The 24811-nt window shown below is 61.2% G+C and overlaps 1 protein-coding gene across 2 annotated transcripts; it reads left to right on the forward strand.

Annotated features, from left to right (window-relative positions):
• The first annotated feature begins 924 nt into the window (after positions 1–924).
• SLC22A18 (solute carrier family 22 member 18) lies at positions 925–23427 on the forward strand. Of its 2 annotated transcripts, none has more exons than XM_033204282.1 (11): positions 925–1036; positions 4155–4430; positions 7050–7147; positions 8010–8170; positions 8412–8544; positions 15441–15559; positions 16818–16925; positions 18134–18234; positions 20437–20538; positions 20790–20910; positions 23193–23427. In XM_033204282.1, the coding sequence occupies exons 2-11, from the start codon at positions 4287–4289 to the stop codon at positions 23378–23380; spliced, it is 1275 nt and encodes a 424-aa protein (XP_033060173.1). In that variant the 5' UTR covers positions 925–1036; positions 4155–4286; the 3' UTR covers positions 23381–23427. The 2 variants fall into 2 exon arrangements, with proteins under 2 accessions (XP_033060173.1, XP_033060171.1); XM_033204280.1 differs by lacking the exon at positions 925–1036 and adding an exon at positions 3124–3289.
• The last annotated feature ends 1384 nt before the right edge of the window (positions 23428–24811 follow it).

Genomic DNA, 24811 nt, shown 5'->3' on the forward strand with positions numbered 1-24811 from the left:
TCCCTCATCAGCACATCAGCCAGAGGCTCCCTGGAGGACAGAAGGGGCTGAGAACCCTGCAGCAGTGTCCACTGCACACACAGGAAGAACTCAAGTGCCCATAGGTGGTGAGTTACCTCCTTATGCATTGTGGTGACCCGGATCATCTGCCTCCCCGAAACCTGCACATGCACTCTAATAATGCAAGCTACCAACGGGTGGTCACCTTTGCCAGCTGTCATCCCAAACAGCTGGCACGGGGCATGCACACAGTAGGTGCTTAATAAATGTGTGTTGGGTTAAGATAGGCCCAAAGCCATTTCAAATGTCCAGGCAGTGGTGTAGGCAGGGGTCAGCTCTGAAGCTGGCCTCCTCTCATTCAGGAGACCCTCGGAGGTCCCAGCCTCCAGGGTGAGGCCATCAGAGCAACACTTCTCAGTGCACATCTGGCTGTGTCCCTGCCAGCCCTAATAGGGTGACCCCTCTCTCCAGACTCACTTTCTGCCCCGTCACCCCACTGTACACCCTTGGTGCCAGCCCCTTCCAGTGGCTCAGCTTCCTGAACACTCCAAGCCTGGGCTCACCTCTAAGCCATTATCCAGGCTATTCTCTCGGCCAGGATGCCCTTCCCATACCCGACCTTTAAGACTGGTTGAGGCAGCACCTCCTCTGAGCAGCCTTCTCTCCCAAACCTGAGCCCAGATGAGATAAGGCCCTTCCTTCCCCCAGTCAGCCTGGATCCCCTCATCTGGCAGAACTGTTGCCCTGCTTCTCCGAAGCGGTGAACGCCCTAGGGCTGGAGACGCACAGGCTCACTGGCCCATAACCAAAGCCGCTTCCTCTGGAGGAGGAAGTCCAGGGGTCCCAGGGTTCTACTTGCTTCTTTCTTCACCCAGCCCAAAGGGCAATTTTCCCACATTCCCTCAGAAACAGGAAGTTCCCCTACCCACACCAAGCCTGTTCATGACCAAAAAAAAAAAAAAAAGTCTATCCAATTTCCTCTGCTCAACCAGTTCCCCGGCTACCTGAGACCCTGTTTCACCTGGAGCAAGACAGTGTAAGTTCCCAGGATCCCCGCCACCCCTCAGTGCCAGAGGACCCTCAGCCTCCCTCGCGCACCTCTGGGTAGTTTGGTAACTCATCCCATCTCCTTCTGCCACTTCACCCTCTAAGCCCTCCCCAGGGAACCCAGGAGGCGTCTGGAAGCTGTTGGGGACAGTCCTTCACACCTGCCCCATGGAGTAAGGGTTCATGTGGATGCCCATCCTCTCCCAGGAGTCCCAAATCTAAGACACTCTGAGACTCCTGTCACCCACCCCCACCTTCCTCTGCGGGCCTTTCTGTGCAGTCCTTCCAGGAAATCCTGGCTGGACCTGGGCTCTCGACTTTGGGCTCTGGGTTCTCAGCTTGACTGCACCCTCCCCAGGTCCCCAGGGAGGCCAATGGTGACTATTCTTGAAACCGAGCTTGGCAGAGGATCTGGGGACACGCACTCCAGATGCAAACACATTTGCACTGTTTAGGCTGGAATCTCCTCGCGCAGTGCACTGCACCCGTGGGCTTGCTAAGACACAAACTCACAAAAGGCGGATTCATTGGACAAAAGGTATTTGGTCCCCAAATTTATGGATGTGTGTGAACGGGAGCCTTCAGGACGAAGACCCAAAGATACAGGGGAAATTGCCATTTTTGATGCTTAGGCTCAACAAAATACGGACATCCATGAGGGAACACAGATTAATCCAGGGACCTGCGCTAATGCTACTGGACCACAAGGGGAAGCGCAGCGAGGGTTGTTGGTCTAGATTTCTTGAACTTTCTGAGCAGCATTCCTTCCTTCTGGGCGTGGGGCAGGACCCTCCTGGAATGGGGTCTTATGCCCTACAGTCAAACAACGCAGGTCAGATAATTTCTTTATGGCCAGTTTCTGAACACAAAGGTGGAGGGAAAGTTAAGGCACTATTTTTAGGTTTGATATCTGGCTGTGGGGAAAGGGGGGCTCCGATTTCTATGACCTGCCCTGAGGAAAATGGATTCTAGTTTCTATGACCAGCTGCGGGAAAGAATGGCGCTGAGAGACAGCAGAGCAAGAGAAGGTCAGAGAAAAACTTTTGCTTCCAAAGCTGCTTCTGAAGCTGCTTCGTTTTGGGGTATTATTTTCTGATCCCCGACACCTGAGCTGCTGAACCAAGGGTAGCCTGACCCACTCCCGCATGACTTAGAATGGCTTCGCCAGCCGGCCTTGGGCTACCTACCTGGCTCTGGCCCCCTGTCCACCAGGACTTTGGCCGGCTCTCACTTGCCTCTGTGATGTCTGTCTCACCCTGTCTCACTCCTGCAGTTTTCTGTTCTGTTGAGTGATGATTGACACATGACATTGGTTCTGATATTTGAGCCTGTGCCCAGCCGCAGGTAGGTGGGGCAGGAGTCCTGAGTGAGCATCTCCCTTCTTAGTGACAGTCAGGGGGCACGGAGAATGGTGCCCAGGCCAAGGTCAGGGCCTGGGCCAAGTGTGCTCAGCACGTGGTGTGTGTGCTCAAGCGGCTCCTGCTGCGGAGGGCGGCATGAAGCCTGTTTACCTGTGTGCCTGCATCTCTGGTGGCCCCTGCAAGGGTGGGGAAGTGGCAGGCAGGGTGAAATGGGGAAAAGCGGGCTCTCAGCTGCTCCTAGCAGCCTCCGGGTCTGGGGAGAGAAGTGAGGAGGGGCCCAGAGCTGTTCCCAGAACTGCGCCTGTCTCCTGGTCACTCTTCTGGGGCTCTGTGCAGACCCTTGGCAGGGCCAGGCTACACAACACCCTCTACCACCTCCCCTTACTTCTTCCCCTAACGCCTCATTCCTCCACTTTCCTCTCCCCGGCCCTGCCCCTCCTCCATCCTCTCCTTCCCTCCACCTCCCGGTCCCATCCCCTGCCCACACTGCCCCTCCTCGAGTTCAGAGTGGACACCTGTGCTGCCTGAGGGTCAGAGTGCCCACTCCAGCAGCCCGGGCACCGAGCAGGATCCAAGCTGGAGAGGGCTGGAGCTGGCGAAGCCGGGCACCGGGCCGGCCTGCTGGTGGGCGGGGCATGGGCGGGTCCTTCGAGGGGAGGGACGGGCTCGGCCAATGAGAGCTCAGAGACCGCAGCACGGGCGCTCCCGGAACCATTGCAAAGGGCGAGTGCTGGAACTCAGACCCAGAGGGGCGGTCCCTGTCCCAGGTCATCCCCCGAAAGGGCCCGGCCCGGGCTCACCCCGGAAGGACCGGTGCCGAGATCACCCGGGAGCGCTCACCCCACCGGTACCCGTGCCCAAGCCCGCCCCTGCGAAGGCAGGTACCCGAGCACACTCCGGCGAGGGCGGCCCCTGAGCCCCGAACCCCGAGCCCCGAACTCCGGCGCAGTGTCGCGCCTCTGCCCAGTGAGGTGCCCCTGACGTGCCTGCTGCGGCTGCCCTGCTCCCCCCAGCCTCCTCGCATCCTGAGATGGGGGAGGGCGCTGGGCGCAGCTCCTGGGCCCTCAGTGGGTCTCCCCGCCCTGCCCCACCGGCCTGGGCTCGGTACCTCGGGGCCCAGATGTGCAGTCAGGTGTGAATGTGGCAAAATTTGGGAAAGGCCTCTGCAGCCGCAAAATCCAGTTCCCACCAGTCGGGGGCCAGGCGGGGAAGGGTGGGGACAGACAGCACCCCGCTGTGGGAGGTGAGGCAGGGCTACCCTGCCTGGGGAGCCTGGAAGGCTGAGCTGTGTCTCCCCTATGCACTCCAAGACCATTCCAGAAGCCCCTTGGAGCTCTGGTTGCTGGTCACGGGGGAAGGTGGACCTTCCCTGAGAGCTGCACTGTATTGAGGACAGGTGCAGCTACAGAGGCCCTCAGAGGCCCCCCAGGCACAGGGACCCACATCAGCCCTCCGGCCAACAGAAGGTGCTGATGATTTGAGGTGGACCCAGCCACCACTCTGAGCCTCTGCCTCCCTCTAAAAGTGGGGCATGGTGCCTTCCATGGGGCAACGGGGCACTGAGCCTGGCCCACCTGCAGGGGTGGGGTGGAGCAGCGTGTCCATCTCCCCTCCCATGGAGACTGTGTGCCTGGAGACCAGAGCTGTCGAAAGTAGAGGAGGGGGCCTCCTGATTGTGTCCTCTAAGGTCCAGGTAGCAGAAGAGCTCCACTGGGAGGAGTCCTGCAGTGTTGTCCTCTCTTACAGGCAAGGCCAGGCGGGTGCTGCCTGGGACCCAGTGACTCAGCACCCCCGCCCAGATCAACTGGACTTTTGCCCCCTGCTCCACCAGCCTCCTGCTTGGATCTTTCCTGGGTCTCCCAGCTGTGCCCGTCCAGGATGCAGGCAGCTTGGTCTCCCAGGGACCAGGTCCAGTCCCCCGGCAGGATGAGCACTCTAGGCCGGTCCTCAGTCATCCTGCTCACCTACGTGCTGGCCGCCATAGAACTTACCTGCCTCTTCATGCAGTTCTCCGTCTTGCCAGTGAGTAACACACCCCAGCCCCTGCAGCCCCAGCCAGGGCTGTCCCACTGTTCCTCCTGCCTTCCATCTGGGCTGTGGCAGAAAGTGGGGATAGGGGCTTCATGCTGCCAGGGTCCCTCCTGGTTGGGACCCCACGCCACACTTAAGCTGAGTAAGTTAAGGACTCTGCCTCTGGACCCCTGTCAGCACATCGTGTGCTACAGCTGCAGTGCCAGTCTCGGGAGAAGCCATGGGGAGGCACCCCACTTCCCTCCTGGGGCCAGCACCTCCTCAAACCATCCTAGCGCTGTTCCTCCTGCCTCTCACCTGGCAGCCTTTGCCCTCTGGAGTCCCTGCCCCATGGGCTGTTCAATCCAATCTGGCTCCGGGCAGTTCACCCCTCAGAGAGGCTCTCCTTGCATCTGCCAGCAGCTTCTATCTCTCCCCTCCATCTTCTTGGGTCCCTGTTGTCCACTAAATGATCTGTGGCAGCAAATTGATCTCAAGCTTTTTCATGCAGGAGATAAAATGCTGTCTTAGTTTATTATCTCTGTTGCCAAATGCGGAAACATTTCATTGGCAAATTCATGTTAGTTTAGTGTATCATCCAGTAGTCTACAGCACAGTGTGTGGCTCTGGAAGCTGTAATAGTAATGATTAAATTCTATTCATCAAGTCTGGAGAGGCTTGGGAACAAAGTCTCACATCACCAAGAAGCTCAGGTAGAATCAGGGCCAACCCCAGGCCTTCCTGCGTTTGCTTCTGGGAAGCCTGGCGTGGGCTCAGACACCTGCTGTCCTCCTCAGAGGGCTCTCCAGCCCTCAGAGCCTGGACCTGGGCATCTGGGTGGGAGTGGGGATGGGCCTTTGGCATGATTCCGGGCCTGGCAGAGGCTCCCAGCCCAAAGGTGAACCTAAGGATCCCTCCCCGCCATGCATCAGGAGCCCCGCCCACTCCTGCTAAATGGCTTGGGTCAAGCCCTGAATCTCCTCCCTACCAGTGGGGAAGGCTGGACAGAAGCCTTGGCTTTCTCATCATAAGATGGTAATAACAGTCCCTCCCTGTAGGGTTGGTGCGGGGAAGAGTGAATGAGAAGTCAGAACTCTTCCCACAGCTGGGTACGGAACACGGGTGGCGTAGCTTTGGCCGCCCATCGACTCTCATAGGCAGTAACTCTGTGCCGAGTGCCCAGGAGCTGACCCTGATGTCAGAACCTGAAATACTGCAGAATGTAAAAGTCCTCAACAGTCCATACCCTCGGAGCTGGTGGTCTGCACACACACGGGCTGCAGTGGGAAAGGGGCGAGGTCTTCCTCATAGAGAAGGCAACCTTGGAGCAGGGCTGGAGGAAGCAGGAGAGGCCCCGGGGCAGTAGAGAGACCAGAGTGGCCAGAGTGGACAGGTTGAGGCCAGAATAGGACCACACCCCACCTGCTGCTCAAAGAACTCTGGGCTGGTGATGGCCATGGAGGAGGTGAGAGGTGGCTGGATTTTACATGTGTTGTCAATGGATTGCTGTGGGTGTGAGAGAAAGCAGGGCTCAGGGAGCGCTGAAGATTTCGGCCTGAGCCCATAAGGAAGGAGGCATGGACAGGAGGAGAGGCAGTCTTTGGGGAAAGATGGGAGCCCCGTTGGGAACGGGTTGAGTTTGAGATGATTTTAGACCTCAGTGGAGAGCCCAAGGGAGCTGGACACAAGGCAGTTCAGCACAGAGGCTCTGGGGCCCTGCAGCAAGTAGATGGTCATGGAGTGGGCTCCCCCAGAGGGCAGGGAGGCTGGGGGTCGGATGAGCTGGGGGAACTGGCAGTGGTGGCAGAGGAGGGGCGGAGGACCCAGCACAGCCCAGAGCAGCAGACCATGGTGGAGGAGGGAAGAAGCCACCAAGGTAACTGTCACTCCAGTAGGAGGCGTGCCAAAGCAGACCACTGGAGGCAGCCGTGTGAGGTCAGTGGCGACCTGGGGGAGAGGAGGCAGCAGGAGGCAGGGGCCTGCTCCAAGGGCTGGGAGAGAAGGAAAGAGATGGAAAGAGAGGAGGCTGCAAGATGAAGCAGCTGCTCAGAGCTTTGCCCGCAAATATGTGGGAGTAGCTGTAGGGGAGGGTCAAGAGAAGGCAAGAGAAGTAATAGGATGTGAGCTTGCTCCAGTGGGCGTCCCCCAGAAGGGGACTGTGCAGAGAAACTGGGAGAGAGGAGCACTGGGAGCTTGCTCCAGTGGGCACCCCCACAGAAGGGGACTGTGCAGAGAAACAGGGAGAGAGGAGCATTGGGAGCCCTGCCCTTGAGGAGGCAAAAGGTTGGCATGTGATGCAGGCAGGGAGGATGACTTGGGTAGGCGAGGACAGGTGGGCAGGCATGGGGATGAGAAGCTCAGTATCCTCTATGAACAGACAAAATGGTGGGGGTCAGGTGCCTCTCTGAGGTGTGCCCTGCAGAGGGGAAGGACCCTAAAGGCCACCACAGGCTTCCACCTAGGAGAGGAGGAGCAGGGTCCCCTGGGAAGGGCCCCTGGATAGTCATACTGTGTAGTCAACAGAGCTCAGGCCCTTGGTCCCCTCCCACCCCCTGCCCATCCGGGGACCCCAAATTCCAGGCCCTGCAGTCTTTCCCAGCCCCTCCCTCTGGGCTCCCTCCTGTGTTTCAGTACCTGTCTCGGAAACTGGGCCTGGATTCCATTGCCTTTGGCTACCTGCAAACCACCTTTGGGGTGCTGCAGCTGCTGGGCGGTCCGGTGTTTGGCAGGTACAGTGTGTGTGTATGCAGGGGGCTCTCCCCACAATGACCCAGGCCCCTTCTCAGACGCCATGGGCTCCGACTGGCCAGGTTCCCCAACCCCATATCAGACCCCCCCGGGAGGATGGCACTTCTGGGTCCCAGGCCGGTGGGGGTGCAGAAGAACTTTGGCTCCCGGTAGGCTCCCTCGGTGTCCCACCCACGCCTTCCACTAATCCTGGCTGTGGCCACAGAGACAGGGTGATTGGTGAACACCTTGTGGCTGTAAGTGCCCATACATAGGCCTGCTGAGACCAGGCAGGAGGGACTTTGGGGGCCCTGTACACCCTGGGTCTCAGTGCTGTGGGAACACTGAGCGTGGACGGGACGGGGACATCCTCCCACAAGCCACAGCAGACAGGTGAGCAAGGGACACATAATGGGAGTTGCCTCTTCAGAGCAACCCGTAGGCAGAAATGAAGGGTTCCGCAGGCAGCAGACTAGCAGGGGTCTGAGGGTTTCCAGTGGCTCAGAACAGGAGGGAGAAAGGCTCTGCTTTCTCAGACCCAACCTGGGAAACACTTCCTGTAAAACGCGGGCCCATCCCTTGGTCCTCTGGGATTCCACCATTTATTTTTACACGGAGTTGGTCTCTGCTCTGGGTCAGACTCCCAGCTCAGTGAAGCTGTCTGCGCACAGCCCCACTGGGACGCTGGGGAAACTGAGGCCCTGAGAGGAGGGAGGCCTCCCAGCAGCCGCCCAGGCGTCCCGGCCGTCCATCCCCATGCGCACTCCAGCCTCCCTGGTCAGCCCCGCTTGGGCAGCCCCTGGACGGGGGGAAGGGGAGCTGTGACTGCCTCCCTGAGGGTCTGACCCGCCCCTCGGACTCCAGGTTCGCAGATCAGCGCGGGGCGCGGGCGGCGCTCACGCTCTCTTTCCTGGCTGCCTTGGCGCTCTACCTGCTCCTGGCGGCCGCCTCCAGCCCGGCCCTGCCCGGGGTCTACCTGCTCTTCGCCTCGCGACTGCCCGGAGCGCTCATGCACACGCTGCCAGGTAGGGCCTGGGGACTGGGGGCCAGGTGGGGCCAGGAAGGGGGCAGCCTGCGGAGGACCCAGGACACCGCCAGGGAGGTCTGCGTGCGTGCGGGGTCTGGCCTTAAGGGCTGGACAGGGGCGGGGGCGACGTGGGGCGAGGCTTGTGGAAGGGCAGGTCGGGATGGAAAGGGCTTGGGGAGGTGGGTGGGGGAGGGCCACCAAGGGGCTTTCCCTGCTCAGCTGCCCCGCCCCGTCCCCAGCTGCCCAGATGGTCATCACGGATCTGTCTGCACCTGAGGAGCGGCCTGCGGCCCTGGGCCGGCTCGGCCTCTGCTTCGGGGTCGGCGTCATCCTCGGCTCCCTGCTGGGCGGGACCCTGGTCTCCGCGTACGGGTGAGTGGCGGCGGGCCGGGACGGAGGCTGCGGGTCAGAACGCCAGCGGCTGGGTCGGCCCCGCCCCGCCCCTTCTCGGCCTCGGTTTCCCCGTTTGCTCGTCAGGCGGGCTGGGCTAGGAACCCGCAGGGCGTGAGCGGCCACAGGATGTGGCTACAGGGGACACCTGGCTCCGCGCTAGGCCTAGGCCTGACCTCCCAAGCTGGCCCTGGATGGGGCGGGGTGATGTCTCAGTGCTATCCCGGGCTCGACTGACTGTGAGGCTGTCCACGCACAGCCCACTGGGACGCTGGGGAAACTGAGGCCCTGAGAGGAGGGAGCCCTCCCAGCAGCCTCCTGCTGGGGACAAGAGCACCTGGGGACCAGGATGCTGTGGCAGTGGGGCTGCGCTGTTGGACGGTGCCCAGAGTGGAGAGTCCAGGGGGCGCCCGGGTGGGCAGTGGGAGGATGGGGGGATGCCGGGCTTCCCATTTGCCTCCTAATGGTCCCTTACTAGCTGTCCCTGTAGGCTGCGAGGGTGGCTGTGCCCCAGGGAGGGTCTCCCGGGGAGGGTGTCCCCGGGAGAGGGACCGCAGCAGGGACTCTGGCGGGATAAGGAGGATCCATGGGTCTGCTGCCTCCTTCTGTGAGCTCTCCCTGACTCAGTTTCCTCAGCTCTGAAATGTAAATCCTGATAGTAGCAGCATGATCCTGGGACAGTAGAAGAAGTCACAACTGTGCCCTGTCCCCAGCCTTGTATTATACACCCGGGGTCTCCCAGGCCCTGCGCCAGCTGGTGACCCCCACCCTCTGCTGGCCTGTGAGTTTCCCTGAGGCTGCATTCTGCAGTGGAGTCTTTCTGGCATCTGAACGCCCCTCACATTGGAGATGCCCCTTGGCATGAGGCAGGCACTTCTGTGGACACCAGGCTCTCCAGTCCTGGATGAACTGATAGCAGTTCCCAGGCCAGGCACCCCCAGGACCTCGAGACAAATCCCAACAATGGTGGAGGCCACTGGGTGCTGGTGCAGCCCCAACGATCAGCGCCGGGAGGGCACAGTGGCCTTGTTAGCACACTTCCTTCTCCCGAGGGCTCTAGGGCTGTGCTGCAGGCCTTGTTTGAGCCCCTGAACGTTCTCCCAGCATTTTCATTAGAGCCTAGGCTGGGGACTGGTGGCTGCTGACGGCTGTGAGCAGGAGGTGGAGTGCGGGGGGTGGGCAGTTTGTCCGAACACCTAAACATTGCCCCCAGGACTCTGGTTCTAGAATACAGTGGCAGACAACACAGGCTGAGTCCCTGGGATGACGGGAATGTGATAGGAACTCCTGTAACATGAGGCTGAGCTACATGGAGCAAAAAGTCACAAAGCAGAACGGGGGGCTCAATGGATGAGGTCACTAGGGACTGTCTGAGGAGGTGGCATCTGAGTCGAGGCCTGAAGCAGGTGAAGGAGGCAAAGGAACCACGGTACAGAAGCTCTGGGTGTGGAAGCCGGGGGGCCGCGTGGCTGGAGGGAGGGAGGAGGGGCAGGCGCCAGACCAGGGTGCCCTGGCTGGCACAGCAGGGGTGAGAATGGGGGGTGGGCCATGGGAAGGCGTCCCCGGGAGAGGGAAGGGCTGATGTGGGAGTCAAGCACATTGCTGGTAGGGTGTCCCTGGAGGATGGGGCTTAGGGCACTTGCATGGGCAGCTGTGGTGGGACAGCAGGGACCACTCCCCCTGGAGCCAGGGGGCTGGCAGGTATGAGGCATGGGGAGCCGGCACCACCCATGGCCTGCCTCTCCAGGGTGGCCGGGGCGAGGAAGGGCATGAGAAGGGCATGGGGAGGAGCGCTGGGCCCCAGCAGGTGGCTGAGCTGGGCGGCCACCCTCCCAGGGTGCTGCCCACCCCGGGGACTCTGCCGGCTCAGGGCCTAGCCGCCTGCTGCCACCTCCTTCCCTGGCCAACCTTCCTCACCCATTAAATGGGCCCTCCCCTGCCGTTACTCACCCACAAGGATGCGAGCTCACTCAGGCAGTGAGCGTGGCCATGATGCTGGAGAGCTCAGCATGCACGCCTGCCTCCTGCAGGCTCATCTACCAGGCCACAGGTCCCCTCCTGTCCTCACCTGCCCTTTCCCCCATCCCAGCTGCTGACCCAGAAGACACTACTTATGTCCCTCTCCCTCCCAGTAGCTGCCAAGACGGCCTCTACCTCTGCCCACACCTGCCAGAACATTCCATTCGCTTCCCTGCCTCCATTCATCGCAAGATCTGAGGTGCTTTACAACCTTCACGGTTCATAACCAGACCAGCTGCGACATTTCCTTTGATGGGTGGGGTAACTGAGGCCCGGGAGATGGTGAGGCTCCCTCCATGGAGCTCCCCACTCCCCATCCAAGACCCAGGCAGTGTGGGACTCCCTCAGGGTCCTCATACCACGCCCAAGACATGGGGTGCTGCTTGGGCCCTGTAGCAAAAGCTGGCTGCCCAGAGTGGTGGTGGCACGGGAGGGCTGCAGGGGTGAGCTTATGGCTGGTACTCTGCCTTTGTCCAACCCAGATGGGGTGAGGGAGGACCACACCTCCTCCTTGGGGGCTCACCAAAGGCAGTGGGGCCAGGTGCCGGCCAGGCTTCAAGGCCTGGTGCCCCATGGCAAGGGCCAGCCCCCTGGCCTTCTTGGTCCGGCAGTCCCGATGCCCCTAGCCTGCTCTGGCTCCTGGCCTAGCACAGGGCAGGAGTCTGGTGCAGCTGTGAACACCCCCTGCCTTGCAGCCTTCCTGCTCTTCCTTAATGGAAACCGAGGCACAATGTGCATGGGATCTCCCTTCCTGCCCACCCACCTGTGTATCCTATTCCCCTGAAAGGCCCCAGTGCTGCCTCATCCACACCCACCTGGGCAGCAGGTGGGAGGAGGAAGTGGACTTGGCACCCACAGGCTGCGGGGGCGGGCACTGGTATAACTGGTTTGGCCCAGCCTCCAGAGCCCAGGGCTAAGAGGCCAGGCTGGCCTGGGGAGGGACCCGGGACCTGAGTCACTGCACACACGCTGGGTGGGGGGTGGCTCTGTGACTCGTATTCTGAGCCCATCCTCTCACAGCCTGGGGAGGGATGGGAAGAGGCCATAGAGTCCTATCCTGAGCCAGACAGCAGGGAGTTTGCCTTCTCTGGGTGGACAAGCAGCCATCAGGGCAATGCCTATGGGGGTGCCAGGGCCCTGTGGGCAGGACACCCCTGCCCAGCTGAGAAAAAATGAGAAGCCAGGGGCACTGGAGCTCAGAGAGGCAGGAGGGGGTGGGAGGGGAAGTGAGCAGCACCCCATATGACACAGGGCACCCCAAGTGCTGAGCAGCGGCTGAGGGGTGCAGGGGTGTTTGTAACAGGGCACCTGCTGGAAGAGGCTCTTGGGGGCAGGTAGATGCAGGGCAGGGGCTGGCAGGCAGCTGAGGGGGCAGCAGGATATGGAGGATCCGGGCCCACTCCCACCCCAGCCAGGTGACTCAGCCACTGCCTTAGTCCGTGTGCCTCCCAGTGCCCAGGACACTCCGGTTCTTTCTGTTCTTCCCGAGGCAGGAAGGGAACAGGCCCCGCTGAGATGGTTCTGGCCCAGCCATCCCTCAGGACAGCGCTGGTGAGCAGTGGGCCGGACAGGCCTCCTGCTAGGCCTGTGAGTCACTCCAGTCTCAGAGTCCATTTGGGGCAGGAGGGAGCTTGTGGTTTGGTTGGAGGGCTATGTGTTTGGGGAATGGGAGGACCAGGTACTGGGAGACACAAGGACTGGGAAGGGTCTGGCCAGAGGGGCCTTTAGGACCTTCTGGGGCACCCTGGAAGCCAGAGGGCAACTGAGTTAGGAGTGGCATGGCAAGATGTTCTTTTCAAACATGGTTGTAACTGCAGCATCCTGGGGCATGGATGACTTCTCCCGGCCCTAGGCTGGACATCCAGGGATGCTCTGTATGCCCCCCTGCCCCATCCTCTTATGAGCTAGGTGTCCCATGAAGCCAGGTCCCAGCTGATCCAGCCTTGGCCCCACCTGTGGGTTTGCTCCTGGCAGCAGGATGACCTGGGCATATGTTGTCACCTTGTGTGTCCCCTCTCAGAGCCTCAGAGCAAGGTGAGGCTTGATGAGGGCTTGTCACTGTAGACCACACAGGAGTCCAGACTTCACCAGAGGTTCCTGGAGACACGGCTGAAAGCCAGCTCCACCCCCTGCTGTCTGGGCAGCCTCAGGTGTGGGCTGCGGTTGGTGGGCAGGATGCGGGTGGGCTGGGCCCTGCAGGTCCAGAGGGGCCCCAGAACAGGAGAGTGAGGGGCAGCGGCAGCTGTGAGCCCAACCCTCATTTGCATATAAGGAAAGGAGGTCACCTAGCAGGTGAGCAGCAGAGAAGGGACAGAGGCTCTGGGTCCCCTGAGTCCTGTCCAGTGTCCTTTCAACAGCATCTATGTGTCCAGATAGACACTCCTGTAATACATTCAACCGAAAGAGGAGGAGGGGACAAAGACAAATTAGCCTGTCCCCATCTTGCTGGTCGTGGCTCCATTGATAAAAGTATTGGAGGCACCCCTGGTGCCCCTGCATCTGGCAGATCGGGGTGAGGTTGAGGGGGACTAAGCAGGAGGGACTGACTGCACTGTGCTCAGGGTGCTGGGGGATGCACAGGCTGTCCGGCGTGCAGAGGCCCCAGGGCTGAGGACAGCGTGCTGGATTTCCTTCCCACTCCCGTTTCCCTCCCAGCAGTTTGTTTATGGGGAGCAGGAGAGAGCTCTGACTGGGGAAGGACAGCCTGCCTCTCCCCCAGCAGCCACCTGCAGCCCCTGGCACAGTTGCAGCCCTGATTCCCTCCCTCCTGGGGCCCTCCAGGGTCCCCCAGTCCCAGGCTCTCCTGTTGCCCACAGCAGCACTGGCCTTTGGTTTGCCCACCACCACTTGAGAGCCTGGATCCCTGCCCCCACGCCTTGCTTGTCAATAGCCATCGAAGTGGTGCCTCTGCTCCTGTGTACTTCTGGGGCATCTGGCAAAGAAGTCGGGTTTTGCTCCTGCCCAGCCAGACCCTGAGCTGTGACACGCAGGCCTCTGAGGCCAGGATCCCAAAGAAAGGGCCTTCTCTCTGGGGCTGGCCACAGGGGCCAGGTGTCCCTCCCAGCTGGAGGGACAAGCCGTGGGGCCCTAGCCCAGCCCCGCCCCTTCCCTGGCATTTTCCCAAGGGAAGGGCCCATTCTTGCAGAAACCCAGCAGCCAGAAAGCCCGAGTAGGTGACATCCTGGGCCGTGGGTGCTGCAGAGGTCAGAGCTGCCCTGATGGATTGGCGGGGGGCAGCAGCACGGGCCGGGTGGATGTGCCGGCCCACCCCAGACTGATGTGAGCTCAGGGGTCCTGCCTGAGAAATGAGGGGTGGCCAATGCCCAGACTCTCTGGACCCAGAGGTGGCCCCACTGACTGTCCTAGTCAGGGCGGCACCAAGTCCCTTCCTTGCTCTGGCAAACAGGTGCATGTCAATGCATGTGTACAAGTTTGCACGTGTGCATGTGCACATGCGTGCGTGTGTGTGCACGTGCACGAGTGTCTGCGTGTGCACGTGTGTGTATGTGTGCGTGTGTGCATATGTGCGTGCACATGTGGCTGTGGTGAAGGGGGGCGGAGGAAAGTCCTTTCTTTGAACTCCTTGGTGGGGACACGGTGGCCTATGGCTGGCCTTGTTTTCGGGTGCAAGGGCATCTTCCAGGATCCTGACCCCTCCTGGTGTCTGTGCCCTGAGGCCCTGGCCAGGGCAGATTTGGAGGCTCTGTTGAGGTTGGGGCAGAACTTGTGCTGCCTGTGTGACCGGCTTCACACATCTGTCCGATCATCGGATGATCACTGCGGTCTCCGTGCAGGGTCCCACCCCGGCCCACCTGCCCTCAGGGGCCAGATTCTAGCCAACTGGTAAAGTGAGTCCTTCTCAGATGGCATGCTGTCTGGGAAGGAGGGCTGGGGCCTCACCAAGAAGGGCCCTTGCAGGCTGTATAGGAGTTTGCTCAGCTGCTGAGAGGAAGGCTGTGGCAGTCCGGTACAGGCCTAGAGGCCTTACAGGCGAGCTCAGTAGGAAGCCCCGATTTCCTCCTGTCTCTCCCTGAGGAGAGGGGGCTGGCTCAGCCCCCAGGAGGCAATGGTAACAGTTGGAACAGCCAGCTCCATGTGCCTGTGTTCCCAGGTGACAAAGTCTGCTGGTTCCTTCCAGGAGAATCACAGGCCGAGTTTCCAGGTGGGGACTCATGGCAGGGAAGCTGACAGCAGAGCCAGAGTCACAGGCCTTGGTAGTGGCCCAGGCAGGTGGGAAGGTGGCAAAGCAGCCTGAGGGGCACATCTGCGGCTTTGCAAGGCTCTGGGATCCCAGCCCAAAGCCCCCTCCAGGCCCGGCATGCCCCACCCACTCTAGAAAGTGGGGAGGGGTCTGACAGGAGGGGAGGTGGTTTCTGAGGGCCCGCTGAGTGCCAGGCCCACCTTTGCCCATGCTGGGGAGGTAGCATGGCCATCCCCGTGACACAGCACAGGTGCCAAGGTCTCGGAGAGCCCCTCCCAAGGACATGCAGACCAGGCTGGCCCTTTGGAGCCCCTTCTGACCTTGACCAGCCAGGGAGCTGCGGTCCCTGGGAGGATCTGCTGCCTGCCCCAGGTGCTTACCAGCCTGGTTTCCACACTTGCTACCCACAGGGGCTGCCGGGGCCTGCACGGTGTGGTGAGGGTCAGGGATAGTGAGCCCCCTACCCGTTCCTTCATCTATCACCTAATAAATGTGCTCTGAGGGTCCCAGTCCCCACATTTTAGGCCACAGACTGTGGGGATGTGGGAGGTCAGGTTTAAGCTAATTTAGTGTGACTGAAGGCGCAGATTGGAGGATGTGGCTGGGGCGCCTGGGCCCTGGGACCCACGCCCTGTGCAGCCAAGACTGTTGCCCACAGGATTCAGTGCCCACCCATCCTGGCTGCCCTGGCCACCCTCCTGGGAGCTGTCCTCAGCTTCACCTGCATCCCCGCCAGCACCAAAGGGACCAAAACTGACACTCAGACTCCACCGCCAGGTAAACCCCGCCAGGTACACCCTGCCCAGATGCTGGGTCTATGGGAGGCACTGGCTAGGCCTGCGTGTTCCAGCCAAGGGGCACAGGGGCCTGAGGGGAAATCTGGGGGCTACTCACACCCTCCTGCCTTCCTTGAACCCCTCCCAACTGCTGACATCATAGGAGCCAAGTGAGGTGTGGTCATGAAGAGGTGGAATTGGGCCTCCGGCAAGCAGGGAGGTCCAGAGAAGGGAGGAGGCCCAGACAGGGAAGACGCTAGGAAGGGAGGCCCAGAGAGACAGGGAAGACGTCAGGAAAGGAGGCCCAGACAGGGAAGGCGTTAGGAAGGAAGGCCCAGAGAGGCCTGGGGAGGACCAGGAGGGACCCCCAACAGGGTGGGTGGACCAGTAAGGCTCCCAAGGCTCTGAGTGTCCAGGGAGAGGTGAGGGTTCTGCCTGAAGGGCACTGATTGGTGGAGGGCAGAGGATGGTCAGGCTGGTCCCACGAGGAGAGGCCAAGGCTCCTCAGAGGGGCTCCCCTGAAGGCTGGCCCCCTGCTGAACCCAGCCCCTGAGTGCCAGGCACGTGGCAGGACCTATGCCGCGGTGCCTAGGGACTAAGAGCTCAGCCTGGGACGGAGGGACCCACCTGGGGTCATCCTGGGACAGGAGGCTGTGATGAAATTAACCTAGGAAGTCCAGGGGGAGGGCCAGGTGGAGCTGGGCCTGTGGCAAACACAGTAGAGCTAGAGAGGCAGGAGCCCCTGGGGAAATAGGGAGGAAGAATGCCGTGAGCCGGGCTGGGGACCCGCGGCTCTGCACGCGAAGGTGTCCAGTTGGCCAGGCCACGACGGTGACTTGTGGCCACAGAGAAGGGCGCAGCGTTGCCATTGTCTTCCTCTGGGCTGGTGGCCTGGTCATGCTCGGCCCCAGGCCCCAGGCCAGGACCATACAGGAAGCAGCTATTGGTCCCTTGTTCAGGGACTGCCACAGGCCTGCACCACTGCAAGCCCAGGTTGAGGCCAGGCTACCTGCAGGCAGAGAATGCTTTTCCTGAGTGCCTCTGGGGATTCAGGGGGCCCTTAGGAATGCGTGGCAGTGTGCTGAGGGGCGGTGCCCACCTCGGGGCTCGGAGCATCACCAGCTCCCGTTCCCACAAGTGAGCGGCACTGAAGCCAAGGAAGGAAGCTCTACCCAGGCGGGCGCAACAGGAGCCTAGGAGCGGCGAGACCTGCAGCTGGGTGAGGGGTGGGCGTTGGGACAATGGCCTCTCCGTGCCAGGCAGCCCCCGGGCCAGTGTGTTTGACCTGAAGGCCATCGCCTCCCTGCTGCGGCTGCCAGATGTCCCAAGGATCTTCCTGGTCAAGGTGGCCTCGAACTTCCCCACAGGTGAGTCCCAACTACTGCCCCGACAGCGGCCAGAGCCTGGCAGAGTTCCAGCTGCAGCCAGGGCCTAGCCCTTCCTCTGGCCTGTGTCCCGCAGGTCCACGCAGATGTGGTAGAGCAGGCGGGAGCGGGAGGAAGGCAGAAAAGGATCTTTCCCGCCTCCTTCCAGCCCCTCCACACTGTGCAGCTGCACATCCCAGGGAGGGTCCTCACAGGCAGAGGGCCTGGCTCGCAGCCATGCATCCCTGCATGCTCCTCAGCTCTTTACCCTCCTACCCTGTGGCCTCACGTGCTCTCCAGACAGCCTGAGATGCAGGGACAGCGAATCTGAGTGTCAACACAGCCTTCTGAAGCATGCTGGCCCAGGGCCCTCTCAGCAGACCCTAGGGTGTCACGGACCACAGATAGGATAGCGAGCCATGGACAAGCCCAGGAGCAGCCCTGTCCCTCAGAAGCCCCGCCTGGACTCCTCTAACTGGGATGCCAGGAAGCAGGATGGAGAACAGGCCCTCAGCACTCTGACTGGCCCCCGCCTCTGTCCCACCCAGCCCACCCAGGCCAGCTCTGTTGGTTCTCAAAACTGGAACCCAAGTTACTAACCTCAGTAACAGGCCCTTTGAGGGCCCTTTTTTTTGAGACCACTGCCCAGGCTGGTGTGCAGTGGCATGATCTCGGCTCACTGCAGGCTCCACCTCGCAGGCTCAAGCAATCCTCCTGTCTCAGCCTCCCGAGCAGCTGCAACTATAGGCATGCGCCACCACCCTCAGCTAATTTAACTGTTTGTAGAGACAGGGTCTCACTATGTTTTCCAGGCTGGTCCCAAACTCCTGGCCTCAATCAGTCCTCCCTCCTTGGCCTCCCAAAGTGCTGGGATTGCAGACGTGACTTTAAGGGCTGTTATAATAGACAGCCGTGGTGGGTCTTGGGGCCAAATCCTCCCGCATGGTCAGCCCTGGGTCCCTCCCTTCCAGCACCTTCCTGCTGACAGTCCAGAGCTTAGCAACTGCATGGGAGGCATTTTCCACACCAGGGATCCGGCAGAATCCCAGGGAAGGGTCTCATTGGTCCGGCTGGCATCACAGGTCCCTCCCTGAACCAGTCACTGGCCAGGGCCCAGACACCCTGATTGGCCAGGCTGCTGAGGTGGGAGGGAGGTGGGCGCCAAGGCCGGGGTGTGGGGGTGCTCACCCTGTTCCCCTGCCCCGGCTCAGGGCTCTTCATGGTCATGTTCTCCATCATCTCCATGGACTTCTTCCAGCTGGAGGCCGCCCAAGCTGGCTACCTCATGTCCTTCTTCGGGCTCCTCCAGATGGTGAGTGGGCACATAGGGTCTGCTGGGGGGCACGGCAGGGGTCTCCAGTGGGACAGGCCTGTGAGAGTAGAGGCTCCTCCCCGGTGGTACATGTCAGGGTCCACAGGGAACCAGGCATACAGGCCAGGGAGAGAGAGCCAGCTGCAGTGGTGGGCACGCTGTGAGGACAGTGGACTCTGGCCTCTGATGGGCAGCCAGCTCGGGTCTGTGGCAGCCCACCTGCCCACCAGCTGTGTGACCACAGCAAGTCTCCCAACCTCTCCATATCTGTCCCATGAAGCCAAAGTGCCCGCCTTGCAGGGTCCTTGGCAGACGAGATGACCTAACATGGCAAAGTGCTTAGACTAGTGTGGGTGCCTTTGGAGGTCCCATAGGAGCAAGCACCAGCCCTCAGAGGCCACGCGGTCATGGTGGGATGAGACGCCAGCCCTCAGAGGCCACGCGGTCATGGTGGGATGAGACGCCAGCCCTCAGAGGCCACGCGGTCATGGTGGGATGAGACGCCAGCCCTCAGAGGCCACGCGGTCATGGAGGGATGAGACGCCAGCCCTCAGAGGCCACTCGGTCATGGAGGGATGCCCTGAAACCCTGGCAGCTCCGATGCAGCAGGTGTCCTGTCTGCTCCCGAAGAACCGCTCAGCTACCAGGCCAGGGCGAGCCACCTCCACCGCCAGCTCCTCTGGGTATCTGGACCAGACCCTGGGGTGGTAGGGACAGCTGATGATGTGCCGCCACCCGGGATGGCCGCCTGACAGCCAGAGCGCGGGGCGGGGGCTATTCTGGGACCCACCGGGGTGGGGGCAGGGGCTTTCGGCCTCTCCGGAAGCCTGTGGCATTCCTGGCACCTCCAAGTCATCTGCTCTTCAACCTCTGGACCCAGGACTAGACTAGTGCTAAAATAGCTGCTCCTGGGAGGGGCTAGACCCCCACTGTGGGCAGGGAGGGCCTCGGTTTTGTGGGCCAGGAGGAGCCACCCTGGCAGGGTAAAAAGAGATAAACAGAAAAACAACAAGAGCAACAATAATAGTAACAATCTGGGGCTGGTGCCATGGGGCCTGTTCTGAACAGGCTGCGCCCAGCTCACTGCAGGGAAGGATGCTTAGCCAGTCACTGGCTGAAGTCTGCAGCTGGGCTGGACACCGCAGTCATTGGCCTGTGTTGTGGGGCACTTGGGCCTGCCATGGCTGCAGTAGGGCCCCTGCCTGAGACAGAGCTGGGGTGGTGACCAACACCATTGGGACACCCTCGCAGGAACTGGGCCTGGTGAACTGCCCAGGGACGGGGAAGGAGCGAGGTGAGGCCTGGGGACCCCGACCCAGGCTGAGCAGCAGGAGAGGAGGCTGAGGAGGGGAAGGAGGGGCCCACGGAGTAGTCCCCAGGCCCCAAGTCCGGCCAGGGACAGGCTTGTTAGCTCCAGGTTCATGTCACAACCTGCAGGGCTCCTAAGTTCAAGCTTTTTTAAACTTATTGGGTAAATTGAGATGTAACACAAAGAGGCTTCTGGCCTTGGTGTCTGAGTCCTGGCTTGAAGTCCTTCACGGCACTCACCGTGAGCTACTCCTAAGTGCATTGCACCAAGTGAAACTTGCCAGCTCTTCCTTTTAAAAACGTGTTAAAATCCCCCCAAAAACCCTAAGATAAAGCAAGTGTGAAGGTAAGATTTTTAAACCGTTTATGACTCCGGTTGGAAGCAATTTCTGTTCTGCCAGGCAGGAAGTGGGGAGAGTGACTGGTGCCCTGCAGAGGTGCTGCAGGCTGGGCCTGCCCTGCAGGCAGATACTGAGCCCAGGGACTCCTCCGGCAGGGGCCACCCCTGCACTCCCAGGTGCTTTGGCCCAGCACACCTTGCTCGGTGGAGGAGCTGAGATGACCCAACAGAGAGCCTCTCCCTGGCCTGGGAGCAGCCAGCGGCCGAGCCTGTCCCACCGGGTCCATCCCTGGTGTCCCTGGTGTGGGCCTTTCCTTCCTCCCTGTGGAGAGGAGCCCCACTCCTCAGGGACCTCAGACCCATCCTGACGCAGTCACTGCTGGCAGGGTGGGGAGAGACCCCGGGGCTTGCAGATGCTGAGGGGCTTTCTCTGCAGAGGGGCCCTGGCCACCAAAGGCCAGTCTGGAGGTCCCCTGCTTGAGGGGCTGGCCACAGTCCAGGCGCCCCTCCCTCACCTCTCCCATACCCACTTCTACCCTCTCTGTCTGGTCTAGGTGACCCAGGGCCTGGTCATCGGACAGCTGAGCAGCCGCTTCTCGGAGGAGGCGCTGCTCCGGGCCAGCGTGCTGGCCTTCATCGCGGTGGGACTGGCCATGGTGAGGGCTCCCCACTTTGGGCCCCTCACCTGACCCTCTCACTGGGCAAGGCCACTTGGGCGGTGCCATCTGTGCTTGAGCCCCTGGGGCCTCCTCCACCCCTCCACACCCACCCAGGGCCAGCTCTTCAGCAGGGGCAGCGGTCAGGGTGGAGAGGGGCAGGTCAGGGTGGAGAGGGGCAGGTAAGATCCCCAGAGAGAAGCCTGGTCCCGTGAGGCCCCCACTCAGCTCGGCCCCACCTGCCGTCCCAGGCCTGGATGTCCAACGTCTTCCACTTCTGCCTCCTGGTGCCTGGCCTGGTGTTCAGCCTCTGCACACTCAATGTGGTCACCGACAGCATGCTGACCAAGGCTGTCTCCACCTCGGACACAGGTGAGCTGTGGCCAGCTGGTGGGGCAGCCTCCTCCAGGAAGCCCTGGGAGCTACCTAGTGGGGCTGGGGTGGGCGGCCTAAGGTCTGTGTGGGGTGGGTAGGGTGGGAAGCCTGGGGTCTGTGTGGGTTGGGTGGAGTGTGTGGAGTGGGGGGCCTGGGGTCTGTGTGGGGTGGGTAAGGCGCAGAGCCTGGGTCCTGCATGAGACTCCTGCCCGACCACCTAGCCCAGCTGGGGGCAGGCCAGGGGCCTGGGAGGGGCTGCCCTGAGAAGCACCTAAGGGCCTTGCCTGCCAGACCTGGAGGCCCCAGGGACTTCTGGGCCCTCCCCCAGCATGGAGGCGGGCACACAAGTGCTCAGGAGCTTCCTGAACGAATGAGTGAATGAATGCACAGCAGTAATTAAACCCAGGAAGCCCCTAGGTCACTGCGGGGGACACAGGTACCCCAGACATAGACGCCTCAGCCCCCACTTCGGACCCAGCTTTCTTTCTTGAGGCCTAAGAAAGCCCCCCAAGCAGACTGGGGATGCCCTGGGCCCAACGGTACCCAGGCTCCTGCCCCACCCCAGGCACAGTGTGGCTACACACTAGCCAGTGCGGGGGGCTCCTGTGGGCTGGTTGAGGTCAAAGGAATCAGGGAGTCATTTGGAGTACTGGAGATTCTTCCAGGACTCCCCAGCAGCAGAGCCAGGAAGCTCAGGGCACACATCTGACCCTCCGTCCACTTGCCTGTCTGGGAGGCAGCAGATCGAGGTCTAGAGGCCTGGAAGTGGCCGGGCTGCAAAGGGCAGGCCTCTTCTCAGGACTGCCTGGGAACCTCCAAGGCCTTCCAGGACTGTGACTTCATGGTGCATGGGCCGATGCAGGCTGAACCAGGAGGGCTTCCTGGAGGAGGTTGGGCAGCACTTTGGAGAGGCCAGGAGGAGGGCACAGGAGAGGAAGGGCTGGGGAGATAAGGACCAGGTCTGGCTGGGAAGAGGCCCCTGGAGGCTGAGGGAGACCCGGCCCAGGCCACTGGGCCACATCATGCACAGACACCACCCCTGGCCTGGAAGGAGCCAGCACCTGGTTCCCAGCAGCAGCCTGGAAACCCAGCGTCAGAGGGGGCAGAGGACAGAAGGGGCAGGAACTGCACCCTGTGTCTGCAGAAGGGGCTGCTCTGGTGCAGCAGGCAAGGCTGCTCTTAATGCTCGTCCACACTGGGCCTTGAGCCCAGGTGGGGCCTGGCCAGCTCCTCATCACAGCTGACCAGCCCCGGGATTGCCAACTCCAGGAGACCTGAGCTCTGAAGTCCCTGAAGCCAGAGACCCTCTGGGCACGGGACCAGAGGCAGAGAGTGTCCTCCCAGCTGGAGGCCTGGGGGGTCCTCCGTTCAGGGAGTGCTGCCCCCGTGTTGCCCGAGGGTTGACAACAGCCACAGATAGTGCCCACGTGCCTGTCCATGCTGGGGGTTGCTGGCCAGAGGGGTGTGGAGACAGGGTGTCAGGGACAGAGCAGGCTGCCGCGCAGGTGGGGGCTGTCCGGGGAGCCTGGGAAGCTGCTCAGTCTTGCTGAGGCTGCAGGAGGGGCAGGTGGAGGGGCTGTGCATGGGCTCCCGAAGCCCCTGTGGGAGGAGTTCCTGGAGTAGTAGGAGCTCCGCAGGGGGGCGGCTGGAGGAGGGGCTGATGGCCAGGAGGGGCTGTGGGGCTGGGGTGTCATGTCCACTCTGAACTCAAGCCCCAACAGTGTCTCACAGGCCAGGCTTAGCCTCCCCACTGCATCACCAGCCCTCGGTGGTGGCAGGCACCCTGGGAAAGAGCCGTGAGAGCCAGCTCCCTGACAGCCTGGGCGGGAGGTTCCGGGCCCCAGGCACAGATGCCATCTCCCTTGGCAGGCCTGGCAGGGCGGGGCCTGCTGTGGTGACCTGTGGCCCCATTCCCAGGCTCCTCCTGTGCTTGGAAACTTTCTGGAGCAGGGAAGAGACTCAGCCCAATGCCCTGGGAAGCACCGTGTGCAGCCCCCTGCATGGCTGAAAGGTCCTCGGGGAACAGGCCCAGTGGGTAGAGAGAGCTGCGTTTGCTCCCAAGGCCGGGCGGGTGGCAGGGAGTGGGGGACTGGAGGTTAGAAGCCAGCAGTGGAAAGGAGGGGTGTTTGGGGGAGTATTTCACCAGACTATGCAAGGTGCAGACTGCCCCGTGAGGTTGGGATGGGTCAGGAGAGATGAGAGGTCATGGCTGTGTCCAGGAAGTGGGCAGCCGGCCCAGGGAGCTGCCCAGGGCCTGACTACCCCCATGCACCCCCCAGGGGCCATGCTGGGCCTCTGCGCCTCTGTGCAGCCACTGCTCCGAACGCTGGGGCCCACCGTCGGCGGCTTCCTGTACCGCAGCTTTGGCGTCCCTATCTTCGGCCACGTGCAGGTTGCTATCAATGTTCTTGTCCTCCTGGTCCTCTGGAGGAAACCTATGCCCCAGAGGAAGGACAAAGTCCGGTGACCGCTGCCCAGACACAGACTGGCAATAAACTCCTACTAAATCCCTCCGACCTCTTCCGGGCTGGTTTCTGCAGGCTATCGCGTGGTCTGCCTGTGTCCTTCAGCGAGGGATGGGGCCTCGGGGCTGGAGGGCTTCCTAGAGGAGGGGGCCTACAGCTGAGCAAAGCTCTGGGAAGGACAGAATCACCCAAATTGGTTCACCGTTATTAGTACAGTCCGCCCACAAAGGAGTTCCCCTGCTGCCGCGCAGACAGCTCTTGCTCACATCCCAAGCAATGGGGAGCTCACTGCCCAACCCCCGCCCACAGTGTGCCTGCCCAAAAGCAGAAACAGGTTGCTTTAAAAGATCAGGGAACCTGGCTGGGCACGGTGGCTCACGCCTGTAATCCCAGCACTGGGAGGCCGAGGCAGGCAGATCATGAGGTCAAGAGATGGAAACCATCCTGGCCAACATGGAGAAATTCTTGCTCTACTAAAAATATTTTTTAAAAAATTAGCTGGGGGCCAGGCGCGGTGGCTCAAACCTGTAATCCCAGCACTTTGGGAGGCCGAGACGGGTGGATCACGAGGTCAGGAGATCGAGACCATCCTGGCTAACACGGTGAAACCCCGTCTCTACTAAAAAATACAAAAAATTAGCCGGGCGAGATGGTGGGCGCCTGTAGTCCCAGCTACTCGGGAGGCTGAGGCAGGAGAATGGCGTAAACCCGGGAGGCGGAGCTTGCAGTGAGCCGAGATCACGCCACCGCACTCCAGCCTGGGCGACAGAGCGAGACTCCGTCTCAAAAAAAATAATAATAATAAAAATAAAAAATAAAAATAAAAAATTAGCTGGGTGAGGTGGTGCGTGCCTATAGTCCCAGCTACTCGGGAAGCTGAGGCAGGAGAATCGCTTGAACCCAGGAGGCAGAGGTTGCAGTGAGCTGAGATCCCACCATTGCATTCCAGCCTGGCAGCAGAGCAAGACTGTCTCAAAAAAAAAAAAAAAAAAACAGGTCAGGGAACTGAGGCCTTCCTAGATGGAAGGAAAAATGCCCTCACTCTGCTGAACAGCCCAGCGCACAAACCCAAACCCTGGTCCCAGAACTGCACCAGGGAGGCTGCCAGCCACCCGCACCCCGGAACTGCACCAGACACGGCCAGTCACACGAACCCCAGGACTGCACCACACACTGCCAGCCACCTGAACCCCAGAACCGCACCAGACACTGCCAGCCTACCGAACCCCAGAACTGCACCCGACACGGCCAGTCACATGAACCCCGGAACTGCACCAGGGAGGCTGCCAGCCACCCGAACCCCAGAACTCCTATGGTGTCCCCTTCTCTCAGCCTCTTTGACCTATAGCTCGATGGCCCCCAACATTTTCTGCACTAGGGACCAGTTTCATGGAAGACAGTTTTTCCACAGATGTGGCTGGGCAAGATGAAAC

Source organism: Trachypithecus francoisi, unplaced genomic scaffold, assembly GCF_009764315.1.
Source record: "Trachypithecus francoisi isolate TF-2019V2 unplaced genomic scaffold, Tfra_2.0 Lachesis_group8, whole genome shotgun sequence".
In the NCBI taxonomy this organism is placed as follows: Eukaryota; Metazoa; Chordata; class Mammalia; order Primates; family Cercopithecidae; genus Trachypithecus; species Trachypithecus francoisi.